Source organism: Montipora foliosa, chromosome 9 (genome assembly GCF_036669935.1).
Source record: "Montipora foliosa isolate CH-2021 chromosome 9, ASM3666993v2, whole genome shotgun sequence".
Classification (NCBI taxonomy): domain Eukaryota; kingdom Metazoa; phylum Cnidaria; class Anthozoa; order Scleractinia; family Acroporidae; genus Montipora; species Montipora foliosa.
Genome location: NC_090877.1, coordinates 43,185,995 through 43,200,568, shown reverse-complemented (window position 1 = coordinate 43,200,568; position 14,574 = coordinate 43,185,995). Strand labels below are relative to the sequence as shown.

At 40.9% G+C, this 14,574-nt stretch overlaps 1 protein-coding gene across 1 annotated transcript in view; it reads right to left on the bottom strand.

The window, feature by feature from the left end:
• Positions 1-1,972: 1,972 nt before the first annotated feature.
• The window catches only part of LOC137970653 (uncharacterized), a 72,656-nt gene continuing 60,054 nt past the window's right edge, over positions 1,973-14,574 (bottom strand). The window contains exons 40-46 of the mRNA XM_068817178.1: positions 13,836-14,219; positions 12,279-12,706; positions 10,697-10,859; positions 8,106-8,352; positions 5,381-5,558; positions 3,322-3,493; positions 1,973-2,071 (exon numbers count right to left, since the gene is read on the bottom strand). Coding sequence (XP_068673279.1) covers positions 3,326-3,493; positions 5,381-5,558; positions 8,106-8,352; positions 10,697-10,859; positions 12,279-12,706; positions 13,836-14,219 — 1,568 coding nt within the window. The 3' untranslated portion in view covers positions 1,973-2,071; positions 3,322-3,325. The remainder of the gene's footprint in view (positions 2,072-3,321; positions 3,494-5,380; positions 5,559-8,105; positions 8,353-10,696; positions 10,860-12,278; positions 12,707-13,835; positions 14,220-14,574) is intronic.

Genomic DNA, 14,574 nt, shown 5'->3' with positions numbered 1-14,574 from the left:
TCCAAACCGCCCTTGTCATTACAACTTAACGTAAGAGTTCGATGGCTTATATAATCAAGAGAAAAGTCATTTTATCTGTCATATGGTAAGCACTGGAGTCGCAGATTACAAAGTGCACGCATGCGCCCTGCCGAAGGTAACATACATGCATGCATAAAACTTTATTTGATCTCGAATTTCAGAATAATATCTTCGAGACATTACAGCTAACATATATAGTATATAAAGATACACAACTAAAGATTAAATAATATTTAAAGATATATTAATCAAAACGAAAAGCCGCTGTACAAAATCCGGCCCTGGATTACTTTAAAACCAGTTAACTCAGTGGTACGGGAAAAATCAGGTAGCGCATTTCGCAACGTACTTAGCTAATACTTAAGAAAAAGAACTAAGACCATAACTGGTTGTTCTAGGTTTATTGAGGGACAGAATGTAATTTCCACGAAGATCATGCATAAGAAGAGAACGGGAGAGAAAACGTATTTTTCATATATGCAGGACAAGCCTTTTCTTTCTTTAACTACTTTTATACAATAATACGAGGAAATTTTGAATGCGCTTATTGCATAGAGATGTAGAGTTTGACTGAAGTGGTACGTAAGAGGACAGGTAATCGCAAATGTAAATCTCATTACTCTCTTATTTACATTATACCGTTTCTTTGACAAGAAATTACTAAAGGCCAGGCCGAATTTCCTATGATAAAAAGTCTACGTTAACAGCACGCACCTTGGATACTCCTTAGTATCCGCCAAGAAATATCTTCTTCTCGCCGCTTTTTCCTCATTTGATGAGGACCAGTCTCCGCTTGCTTCCTTCATGCCCAAAAGGAATTCTGGGTAATTCGGCCGTTCCATGACAAGGGAAGGCCCCGGATTCTCATTTGATAGATTTTCTTATGAGTGTGGAGCCACCCAGTTCTACCGGCAAAATACAGCATCGATTGAAGATTTTAGCTTTCAAAACTTGCTCAAATTGTATCGGTAGGTCCTGGAATTCGTCCAAAGAAAGACCAGAGAGACGACTTCACTGGTGCCGTCAACCGCCATGTTTACAACAGAGTAATTTAGGCGTTCCAGTCTGCATGAAATCATCTCTCACCTCTGTCTCGAGAAGACCAGACACGCACGGTTCTTACGCTACGTTTATGCCCCTGTAGAATTAACCGAAATCTCAACTCCTTGTCAAAAGTTAACCAGCATCTTAATATTTTTGGTAGGCTACAATACTCGTCACATTTCTTGGAACACCCATCGCCGTTTCCCCCTTCCTGAATGAAAATTTATCCAGTTCTGATTGGTTAAAGAGAAATCCAGTTTTCAGGTAAAGCAGTGCAGAAAATCGGTAACAAACCAAGCATTCTGATTGGTCAATGATCAAAGCACGCCTCGCCAATCAAATGCGAATTTTCACATGATTGCGTAATACGCGTGCGTTCTTCTGCTCAATTACGACATTCAATTTGGTTGCGGTCACACTCGAGAGAAACAAACTTTACAACTAGTGTTGACACTTCTCTTGGTGTTTTGAATCCCTAGGGGAACACTGAACAAAAGAACTTGTTTTAACACCAGTGTTAACTCCCTAATGCCACCGCAACCATTGTCACCTAGAAATTTCCTCTCGAATATCAATGAGTAATCACATGATTTTCTCGTGCAATTTGGAAATAAGCACTCGTCATGTTTGTCAAATTTGCTTATCTTTGAAAAAAAAATTCGAGGGCTTATTTATTCCAAATTGGATGAGAAAAATTATGTGATTTATCATTACCTAAACAAACAAAGGGGAAAGGAACATAGCAAAAGGAAAGGGTTAGGGAAGGATTGATAAGCTTTGAATAATTTGATTAAAATGTCAACGATCATACGCAGATTAAATGACAAAAAAAAAAGGCTCACGACTTTTGGCGAGCTGCGCAAACGAAGATGAACAAAGAGAGGCACAAGACATAAAACGAGATTTTGCCTTCAAATAAGTTTTATTGAAACTACAATATCTACGCAACTCTTGGTTTATGTCGGCAGCTTCCTGTTCAGGCAACTCTTCCTTTTATCCATGTGATCTGTTAGAGACGGGGAGAGCGAATTGATTAGAAAGACCGTCATGAGGGCACTGCCTCCGGGGAAATAGACAGCTTGATGCATGATGGTTCTTAAACCCCGCATGCCATTTTCTACAACAAATCACGTTCAGATGTGTGCCAACTGACCTGGCGTCTGGATGGCAGCGAGGCTGGAGGTGACCTCGTTTTGATTCACACCTCTGTGCTTTGCTTATATCTATCAGGCTGTTCTGAGGCTCAAGGGATTACGCTAATGTTTAACTTGAACTCAAATACAAATGACTTGAACTCAACTCAACTTGAAACTAATGAGGCAGGATTTGAAAAACAAAGGCCGTGTTTCACGACAGCCGTTGTCTCGCTTAACATTCCTGAAAGTGATTTGTTTGCAGACTTCGTTAAGCGACTTGAAAATGATACGTGTTTTCACGGGTAAGATTAAACGAGGAGAAAGCACGTGCCAATACAATAATAAAAATAGCACGCCTGTTGTATTTCCGATTTGAGCGGCAAGCGAATCCTCATTGGCCGAAAGTAATTGCCAACTCGCTTAAGCTAGATGGTTTGCTGGCTTAAATTTAATGAGAATTCTAGTGAAATTTTCCGACTCGCTTAACTTTAAGCGGGTTGGGAAACACACTGTTTTCGAGGAATTTTCGATTGTCTTTCACTAAGCGAACTGAAAAACCGCTTGTGAAAACAAGGCCAAAGATTCCCTTAGGCAAGGCCACCGCAGCCTCTCTTTCACACAGTCTACGAAACTGCCTCACAAGTTACTGTAAATGAATCCTATTGAAAGATGGGTACAATAGGAACAGGGAATTCATCATAGAGGGAACAAAGAAAATGCTCTCCTTGTCAAAGTATGATATAATAATGCCTCAAGAAAGTGAAAAAGAAAAAAGAACCTAAATGTATATCTGGTGTAATTTAAATTTAGCAGATGTAGGTTCCGCGTACTTTAAGTATCAAACTTAATGGACCTTAAAATCTCTGATTTGTTATCTCACGTTTTCGTTACAAAACATTTTCTTTTCATTTGTATTTGGCACAGAAATCTGACATGAGGAACATGGCAAACCGTTTTGGTCGCAAACCACCAATAGATTGACGTCCACTCAATATTAAATTGTCAACATTTCTGTGCAGCGAAAATGCACTACCATAGAGAAATGGGAGAAAAAATGATTCAACTTTATCTGTATCAAAATTGAAAAAAAAAAAGAAGTAAATTTGAAAGCAAAACTTACGTGTTCATTCTGGTTCACATGAAGCTCGCATCACGTTATTCAGTCTCACGAAAAGGTCCTCAAACTTGTCGACGTGAATGACATTGGCTGGTTTGTTGTTTGCAATCTCTCGAAGTTCGCTGTAGTCTATACCCGAGCCAACACCTACGGCAATCATCTTTACCTTTTTGGCCTGGAAGAAAGCGATGACAAAGGTAACACCAGATATAAGAGCTAGTGAAGATTATTCATGAAAGACATTCATACCAACTGCAGAATTCGATTAAGCACTTTAAGCTTTCTAGATCATCTAATAAGATACGACTTAGTATTTCATATCTTAACTTTACGACTATTTTATTTCATTTTGTTTCATTCCTACACCTTTCCATTGTTACTTTAGTCCATCGATATTTTAGAGTTAACATTTTTATCGGTTTTAAATAGAAAAACCTTAAATAACAATGACCACAACCAGGTTTTCTGAGCCCGCGAGACTGAGCACCCCCAGCAAACCATTGTTTTAACGAAAACCGCTGGTCAGCAACCTGTACTGGTCATTGCTGTCTAAGGTCTTCCTTTTAAATGGGCTAGTTCGTAGCTGCCTCCTCTTCAAAGCGAGTCTAAGTGCGAAGTTTTTCTTATGAAAATTAACCAATTACCATCACAAAAACGTCGCACTTAGACTCGCTTTGAAGAGGAGACAGACATGAACTCGGAAACGGCCTACTAAAACACTTTCGCGTTTCCATGTATTTTAAGTTTTGCCTCTATATGCTAACGGGGACCTGAAGATTTACGATGGCGACGTCGACAAAAAACTTCACCTCAAAACATAACTTCGCTCTATCATAAATCTTTCGAAATTATTCCATCTCGTCCACGTCCTACAATTTGGGCGAAGTATCCTAAAAATAAATTGGTACGAGCTGTTTCATAGTGAAAACAAAAGAATGAAAGATTCTCTGTTGCATGCTCACGTTGTCGTCATAACCTCAAATTTGGTGATTTCACGTCGTCGTTATGCATAATACCACAAAAAATACGTGCTAAAATCGACGCTAAAATCCGTGCTGCACGTGCGCCACGATTATTTATGCTCTTTTGACTAATGATATCATTGTTTTGTGGCGTTTTTGTTGCCGTAGCCGTCGCCGTTTCCTCAAGCCACCTAAGAGGGAATTTAAGGACGGTGCCTACTAATTCAAAGGTATTTTGCGCGGTTTACTAGACATGCGGGACAAGCAGATCTTAACAAGTGTTATTGAAATCCAACAGGAAAATTGGGGGTAACCACGCATTTTGAGAAGATATTTAATTAACAATATTTGTAAAAAGCTTTAAAGTACAAAGCAATCATCCAGTGGATGGAGTTCTTTTCCAAATTGAAGCTTAATTATCTCTGAAAAATGCATGGTTACCCAAGTGCACTTGCTATGTTCTGCTTTCTCCGCATATTAGTTTTGAACCGCGCAAAAATTTCCCTGTATTAATAAGTTATTTTTTGGAGTGACGTTTTCATTGCCGTAGCCGTCTTCTTTGCTTAAATTCCCTAATAAGTGTGAGGCAGCTGTAGTTCGTCACGGTTACACGAGTCAGTTTCGCCTATATTTTTTTCTTGCATCAAAAGCTCTCAAGTTGTGAGCCAAGTTTATCAACAAGTGTTACACTGAGAAACGTTTCATGCAACTCTTTGTCCTGCCAAAAATAGCAAGAGGTCAAAAGAATATTTTGATTCCCTGATGAAAGAAAACTGCGGCATAAAGTACAGGATGGATCTCACACCACACGATGTTTCAAAAAGTGGAAAGTAGAACTGATTTCATATTAAAATGAGAAAATGAAAAGAAAAAGGAAGATGTCCGAGAAAATGAAATTAAGAGTACATGTTTAGTCGTGCTGGCAGATGCCAATACGAAGTTCACTCCTTTGTCTGGCCGAGATGAGAACCCTCGTTCTCCCGCAGCGACAATGGTCTGGCGCAGTACGAACTGAGCGAGCTAATCATTGGGCGTTCAGACGTAACACTGAAAAACGCAACGAAATAACTACACAAGATTGATGACGGTGAAGTACTTACGATAAGCGGTGCAAGGACAGAGCTGTAAGGCTTACTGCCTCGATTTGTTTTTCCGTCTGTGATAACAACAAGCACGTTTCGTTTATCTCCGCGATCACCCCCCGAAGAGCTAAAGAGGCCAGAGTTAGCCATCTGGAGAGCAATATCCGTACGGGTTCCACCCCCAGTGTAAGATATCCTGACAATCAAGTGAAAAAAAATTATAATAATGAAATTCATTTAAGTGTCAACTGTGTTTTCACTAGCGCACAAATTGGGGGACACTGAGGTACAGAAAGCAAATCAACACATAACAAATCGTAGGTTGGTTTTTGAGGAGAAGGGAAAACCGGAGTACTCGGAGATTAAATCTTTCGGAGGAGCAGAGAACAGAAGCAACAAATTCATCCCACATGTGGCGCCGAATCTGGGAATCGAACCCAGGCCAAATTGGTGGGAGACGAGTGCTCCCAAAGCAGAACAAATATGTGTAGGATTGCATGACAGTAAGATGCTCTATACGATAAATGTCGCATATCTGATCATCATTTTGTTGTGCCAACGGATAATTTAAGGAAAGAAAAACGTTTCTTCGGTAAAGTGTGACACTATTTGCATGACACGCAACAGCACAAAATAACTAAATGTATAATTATATTGCAGAATATTTGCACTTGTCTCGTGCGTTTTCTATTCAATAAATTACGGTTGGTAACAAAGATTAGCGATTTAAGACGACGTGTCGAAGTCATATTGACTTCATTTTGAAGTCATTCAAATAACGGCAGAAAAAGGATATTGAAACTGAGTCACTGTCGAGTGTTTGTGTCGTTCGCACGAATTTAGTCTGATTGAGTGTTCAATTTTGGTTTCCTCTTACGAATGAATAACATTTCATTAATCAAACACTCCACTTTGCCTTGTCATCCCTTCGGAACGGAGAACGTACTTGGTAGCTCTGGATTTTCGACCCTGTGGCACTCCTTTACATGTGCTCAGTCCAACGGGCGCACTTTCTGTGTTCTTCAATAGCGACCATAAACAAGGACGACGAAGACGGCTACGAAAACGCCACGAAACAACAGGTTTCATGAGCAAAAACAATAGCTGTGCACGCCCTGCACGTGCTTCTCGCATTTTGGTACATTTCTTTGCAGTTCTCGTCCTGACAATGACGTAAAATCACCAAATTTGTGTGGAGGATACAAGCACCTGACAATGAATTTTCAATTTTCTCTAGAAACATCCACTCCGTTCTCACCAATTCTATTTCTGGAATGTGGACAAACACTTTCCATGCCCATCGACTTGGAATAATCGCACAATTATTACAATAACGGAAATAATATTTTTAGGCAACGTTCTCGTGGTCGTCACCGTCCTCCTTGCTTATGTAAAGGTCCCTAATTTGTTGATGGAGACGACGAGTATGTAGACGATATATGGTACAACAAAAACGCTTAGGGTGCGTTCGATTGACCATATTCCGTAATGGGAATACATGGAATCGAAGTTAAATATATAATTCGTTTTTACGGAGGTTCACATTAACATTATCAAACACCTGCAAAAATGCTATTTTAAACGTATCTTTATTATCCTTGTTGCTTCAAAACGCCAGACATATTAGGGCCGTTTATACGAGAGAAATCAAGCCGCGGCTTACTCTGGCCTACCTTCACGGCTTTCTCAAGCCGCGGCTTATCCTGGCCTGGGAGTTTATACTCGTATAAATAGTTCCTTTCGCGTATTATGTACGCCGTGGCCAGAGTAAACCGCGGCTTATTTTTATTTTTTTTTATTCCTGAATTGCTGGTTTTCACTCACGTCATCAACAGCCATGTTTTTCAACGAAAACAAAAGGAAGCGTTTGCATAATAATAGAGTTAAATTCCCGGAGGATTTGGTCGGGGCACCAACATGGCCGCCTTTTCTTTGTTTAGGGGCACCAACATGGCGGTCGTGACGTCATGTGAAATTTCAATTTGAAACGACCGTTATTTGAATAACCTGAAAATGAATTGCGAAGTCAAGATGACTTCGAAACGCCGTCATTTTTTCCCTTATCGATGTCCTCCGCGATGCCGGTGCAATGCAATCCCGTTGGAGACACAAGAATTTTTCCGGTGTCTAAAAGAGCCGGGCAGTTCCTTAAATTTTTGGTTTATCAACGGAGTTGATAATGTAAATTGGCCACCGTACAGAGATTCTAAAAGCTGACGTTTCGAGCGTTAGCCCTTCGTCAGAGCGAATCGAATTCGCCAATTGATATTATCAACTCCTTTGATAAACCAAATTTTTGTATACTACTTCCCCACCGACGCAGCACCACAGTTTCTTTAGAAACTACCCCTTCATTCAGTTCCTTAAATTGTCCAGGGCCCGGTAGTTCGAAAGCGGATTAACTTTTGTTTCATGTTTTCAACTTTTTGGTGAAAGTTTCTTTTGCTTATTTTTGTTGTATAAGATTGACTTCTTCTAATGTAAAGTTTTGCCGAATATCAGTCTTCAACAGCATTTAGAAATAGAGAAATTAACTCCTTGGTTAAATTTTAACCTGGGATTAGCGTTAATCGGCTTTTGAACAACCGGGCCCTGATAAGTGCGGGGACCATTTCTCTCTTTCGTCTATAGTATTTTTTTTTAGTAAACTACAGAGTTAGATTAAAAGGAGAGAGCGTTCCAAACCATAACCTAACAATATGCAAAATTTCAGAGGTAACTAGTACCCTAGAAAGACTGATACCTGTTGATGATGCTGGTCATTGCAGATGGAGTCTGAGAGTTGACATCTGCAAATCTGACCACACACTGCGCCTGCGCATTGTAAGCAATAATTCCAACGCGAGTCCCCCGGGATGAAATTTGGAATCTGTGTACCAGGGTACGGACGAAGGTCCTTGACTTCTTGAAATTGACGGAGCCGACAGACCCTGAACGATCCATGATAACACCAACATCCATGGCTTGTGTACAGGGTGGGGTGGGAGAGTCTGAGAAAGATTTTTGATCTGAGTGAGGATGATAGCTAGCCTATTTCGCTTATGGTAAGTTCCTTGTGATTACTGGATAGCTACAGTCCTTTGTGGGGGCAAATGGACAACATTGGAATTTCAAATGATTTGACAAACTCGCGGTTCGCCCCCACAAAGGATTTCTTCATCATCATATCTCTACAGTACCCTCGGATTTTAGAGTAGCTTGGTGTAGCTAGTATCTCCGAGCATTTAGCCTCCCAACCATGATACACCACAGAAGACAGACCACAACACCGGGAACTACATGCTCTACATCTTTGCGAATAGTGTGTGGGTTCTTTTACGTCCAACAGGGTTATATGAACATTGAAGAGTTGTCAGACGGGGCCTACGGTTTATCGTCCTTATCCAAGAAGACACGAGAGTCTAACCATTTGCAGATGTCATTACAAAGGTAGCACTTTCGCCTCGATTATTTAAATACCCTGAGTGTTGGTCCGGACAGGGTGTCTTGACCCTATGACGTCTGGTACATGTAATGGCCCAATACTCAACCAACTGAGCCAAAGGCGGCAGTCACTTGAATTAGCCATGATTGACTTGGAACAAATTATGTGCAAAAAGGCGATTGCATTGCATTGTAAACACAAGAGATATCTATGTTAGCTATCGTTATTCCCATGAAGTCCATCGGAGTGTCAGACGCCTGAAAATGGCCCAAGCCGAAAATGAGCCCACACCACAATTCACTTTATAGACAAACAAATTGTGTACAAACAAGACCATGGTAGGATACAGTAAGCACCGATATTAGTCTAGGCGGCCCACTTACACCACAACAACATTTGCTGGCTCTCAAAACAAAATAAACAGAACTTGACAATTGACAAGAATTACACAAACAAATGCCTTGTACATATGAGGGAAAATGCTCTAAAAATGATTTGAGATATTATAAGTAACTTCTTAAAGATAAACGATATACTTTGAAAGATTAATGTGGCGCATATAAACATTCATCTCCTCACTTGAAAGAAGGGTACAAGAGAAAAACACCGACCTACAAGATCAGACAGGAGCAAGTCGTGGGTATTCGAAATGTTATTTCACGCCAATGGAAATTTGCAAGTAAGGGGCTGTTTACCTGAAAAAACTCGTCCCGGAGCGAGTACCATACCGAGATGACTACATGATTTTATATCGTGTTTACATGAAGGCGCACTTGACGTTGATTAAATACATGCGTGAATGGATTGACGAAATTTACGCATGCGCTACCCGTTCCAGTCCACCGAGAGGTCAAGTAAAATGGTTGTTCGTACGTCGTTGACGCTGTTGCGGGATTTCGTATTAGAATCAGTGAAATCATCGCTCTTGTGCAAAAGCCGGTGTGAACACGCGCCGGCACGGATGTCCTAATGAGAAGGAGTACATTATAACAAACAAAAACGATCGAGGGCCAATGTCCCAAGCAATTGAGGTTAGTAAGTTGTTTATTATATGGTGTCGTTTCTTTGCGCGATCGCATACACTTCTCCGCTTGGTGAATGCTCATAAACTTCGTCTTCCATCAGCCCACTTTGAACGGTAACCTTTTACATGTAAAACTAAATTTCGCTTGCTATAATTGTACTGTTGTAATGAAAAAAATAAATTCCGCTTTTTAAAACTTTTTGTGTTTCGCTCAACTTGAATTTCCCGAGAGAAAGGAAAAATACGAAGACGGACCGTTTCCTTGGTAATAGTCCGTACGGTAAAATCCCGACCGAAAACCAGCCAATAAGACTGCTCCGATTAGCCTGAGAATTGCTTGCCATATGATAAAGTGACTTATCCACTGGATAAAGTTATCTGACCTTTGAACAACTGCGGCAAGATGGATCCTTACATGGGAATACCAATACACCATACAAATATAAGTGCTACAGGACCAACGTTTGCAAAAACGTATACCCTTGTCGTTACATGTGCATGTTCATGGCAGTGAAATAACAATTCGAATATCCACGGCTGTCTTCCGTCTGACTTGGTAGCTTTGTTGGTGAAGCAATTATTGTAATCAAATCCGGAGGTGGTGGATCAACAATTTCCAACCTCTTTTAGAGTTTTTCTGTCCTTGTGGGGCCTAGTTTCCATTGCTAGGGCTAATGCTCAAGCGGACTATACGGGAAGAAAGATGACACTTAAAATTCCATTCTAACAGATATCTCTGTGGCGATTTCAGTTCCTTACGGCAAACGTTTGTGAACACGTAACCCTTCTCATCAATTCTAACGCAACGATTTGCATGGTCGCACGCATCGGCTCATTTTCTCCCGTCCAAATAACCTTCCTTTTTCAAATTCCTGTGATTTTTTACCTGGTTCACACGACGCATACAACACGTTGTTTTCGTTTCCAACCAGTTCGTCAAATTTGTCCACATGAACTACGTTCTCGCGTTTGCCATCAGCGATCTCTACCAATTCAGCATCGTCCACACGTGATCCCACACCAACCGCTATTAGTCTCACACCTTTAACCTGCCATAGATCAAAAAACAAAAACAAAAACAAAAACAAGAACAAAAACAAGACTTTGATCAAAACCGTAATCCAGAAGTAAAGTTCTTAACCAAAAAATTCCGAGGCCCTATAGAATCACAGAACTATCTCATCACGAAGACAGTTGAGTGTGTATTAAGATGGTCCTTGCATTTAAGATAACTCTAAAAAGAACTTGTTAAACTAAGATAAACCTCCATTTTGAAGCCCTTTAGCTTTGATAACGAGCCAGTTATTAGCCATTACAACTGACGAATACTTCTGTGGCAAAAGCGTTTATGATACGATACATTCTTCGTGAAAAACTCAAATTTTCAAAGCATCATTGATCAGAGATTATCTGATATATCGCGTTCAAATTTTCAGAGGTAGCTCATTGTGCAACGCACTTTCAATATTCAGTACTTTATTCTTGGCTGAGTGTTTAGAAAACGATAGCGTTGTACTAACGAGGCAAAAAATAAAATAATTAAAAAGATTCCACTGTTCTCTCCTGTGAAGGGCTAACTCTCGAAACGTCACTGAGCTCGCAAATTTTTCTTTGAAGCTTAATACGGTATCTTTATCATCACGTCTGATAAAACCAAATTTTAGGGTTCCCATTGAATGAACTACTTCGGCAATGCCAAGCAAATATGGGCTTTTTTTTATTCTCTATTCGAACAAAAAAACGTAGTTGATTGGTATATGTGTAATTACCAAGCTGTATAAAAATCGATGCGGATTTTTCAGAAATATGGAACCTCCTTTCGCATTAAATGAAGACATTTGAGCACGTGCAAAGAACTGCCTGAAACAAACCACATTCCTCCTTTATCCTATTTCAGATTAAGGCGCCTCAATGGTTCTTCTCGTGACACCAAACCGGCCCTCCCGCAAAAATACAACGACAGATTATTAACGCATACAGGGACATCGTATCCACAGATCCACAGAGGAGGTTCACGTCCAGTGACTATATTCATTTATACATTAAGGGACAACGCCCATGGAGAGTCAACAACAGGGCACAGAGTCCCTTACACAGGGCGACCTCCACAGGGCCAGTGCATGAGCGTAACAGAGAAAAGACTATTACAAAAGATAGGTCACAACACCGGGAACTCCATGCCTCATGTCTATGCAACTAGTGTGTGGGTTCTTTTACGCCCCACATGGTTATGGACATTAAAGGATTGTGAGACGGCGTCTACGGTTTATCGTCCTTATCCGAGAAGACTGGAGAGTCCAACCATTTGCAGATATCATTACAAAGACGGCACTTTCCCCTCAGTTATTTTAAGATCCCGAGTGTTGGTCCGGGCGGAGTTTTGATCCCGGGACCTCCCGCACAAAAGTCCGATATTCAACCAACTAAGCCAGCTAGCTTAAGGTCTATGAAGCTCGTTTCAAACTCACCTTTAACGGAGCCAGTACCGTTTTATAGGGTTTGCTGCCGTGGTTGGTCTTCCCATCCGTCATGACAATTAGCACGTTGTCTTTATCCGTGCGGTCTCCTCCCGAGCTGCTGAACAGCTGACTATTGGCCAGTTCAATAGCTACATCAGTGCGCGTATTGCCAGAAGTGTATGGAATTCCTCTTATGAGCCTCGCCATCGCATCTGGCGTCTGGTGCTGTACGTCGGAAAACCTGACGCTCACTTGAGCTCTGGAGTTGTAGGGAATGATACCCAGGCGAGTTCCGTGCGAGGAGATTGGGAGCTTATGTACAAGAGAAATGACGAAGTTTTTGGCCTTCCCGAAGTTTGCTGCCCCGATTGAGCCGGACCGGTCAATGATTACACCGATATCCAGTGGTCGCTTGCAGGATGCGGGTACACCAGGTTCTGAAAGATAAAAAGACCAAAAATTCCTTTTCAAATTACCTCTGAGTGTGCGATTGATTAACGCAGCAATTTTGGAATGGCCGCAATTTTCGAATGGAAGAAACAGTGGGATGAGATGAGGTTTTTTAAAACAACAAAATGAGAAACTGAGTTCCATTAACACCAAACATTGTACAAAGAACCAACTCTTGGAAGCAGGGGCCCGTTTTTCAAAAGTCCCAAAAGCTTTCCTAGCGCAAGATGCCAATCGTGAAACTACTACATTTCCGCTTACTTCAGAAAGCTGTTCTTTCGACAGATTTATAGGACAGAAAAGAACAAGCTAAATCCTCGAAACCGCCTCGGTTTGAAGATAAAATGAAATTTATGCTTGCCAAAATACAACCGAAAAGTTTCAGATCTGCAGTTGTGAGAGTACGTTGGCCAAGGATTAATTCCCGGACTCGAGGCCATATGTGGGTTGCGTTTGTTGGTTCTCAGTCCACTCTGCTCCGAGGAGATTTTCTCCGGATACTCCGGCTTCCCCCACTCATCCAAAGTCAACATTTGATTTGATTTGACCTTCTATAAGTTGAATTGTAGCCTCATCAATTGATAGAGATTTGCGTTCGCTATAACCTTACACGTAACTAGAAGAAATCTCGGAGTACTGAAGTGCGTTCGACAGTCGCTTTGAAAAGCAAAGGACAAAGGTAGGGAAAGAAACAATCTTATAAGGACAAACAATCATTATGTGCGCGATTGTCATTTGCGCATGTGACGTATCAATGCACGCATGACGTAATTCAAGAGGGCGCTGAAAAAGCAGATTATTATTACTATTTAGTAAAGTACGATCGTTCGGGTGAGTGTAGTCCTGAGAAGGACTGTTTGAGATGACATTGACTGACGTTTCGACAACCTGAGCGGAAGTCATCTTCAGAGTCAAGAGAACAGATGACTTCCGCTCAGGTTGTCGAAACGTAAGTCAATGTCATCTCAATGTCAATGTCACGATCGTACTTTACTAAATTATGATATGACTCCTGCGTTCAAACCATTTACGATTATTATTATTATTATTATTATTATTATTATTATTGTTGTTGTTGTTATTATTAAAAAGAGGTGGATATTGGAGAGACTTTACCTTGTTTCTCTGCGCAATAACGAAGATGACAGAGACGAGTCTTTGGCAATTGATAAACGTAAAAGTCGCCGCAATTTCTGATCTTTATGTTAACACTCCATTTACAGCAGTTGTTCGACCAATGGAAACACACCTTCCGTGTCACAGCACCCTGTTCTACTGAAGGGTGACCATTTTGCAGCCAGCCAGGCGCATGCGTACCACAACGTTTGGTCGGCACACAAGATGTGGGCATTGCCGTGCCAGCATCCCCCATGAAGCGGTGCCACTTGCCAGCTGTACGAAGATCATCCCGATCACAGTATGCACGCCCACCACTGAAGTCCTTTGAACGAGTCTTGTCGCTAATCACCTCATAAGATTTGCATTCTGGCGGAACGAAAACTGCAACAAATGGATGCATCAAGACTTATCTTAAATCCGTGTTATTAGCAGTTTACCACAATTGCTTGTAATCTCGCAATCTGATTGGCTAATTTGCCGTTGTCGATAAAAGTCTACACAACGCTGCTCGCGTCATGCTTGCGTCAATTCGTGACGCAATGTAATAGCCAATCAGGAACGCTCATTTTGGAAAATAAACCAATCATATTGCGAGAAAGTTATAGACAACGCTTGCTCTTTCTTTGAGTTATGATTTTAGTCATGCTCTGAAATAAAAACTTTCTTTGGCGTTGAATATTGTGGTAAAAAAAAAAAAAATCGAAAGTGGTTCAGTGTTGTCTGTACTCTTATCGAC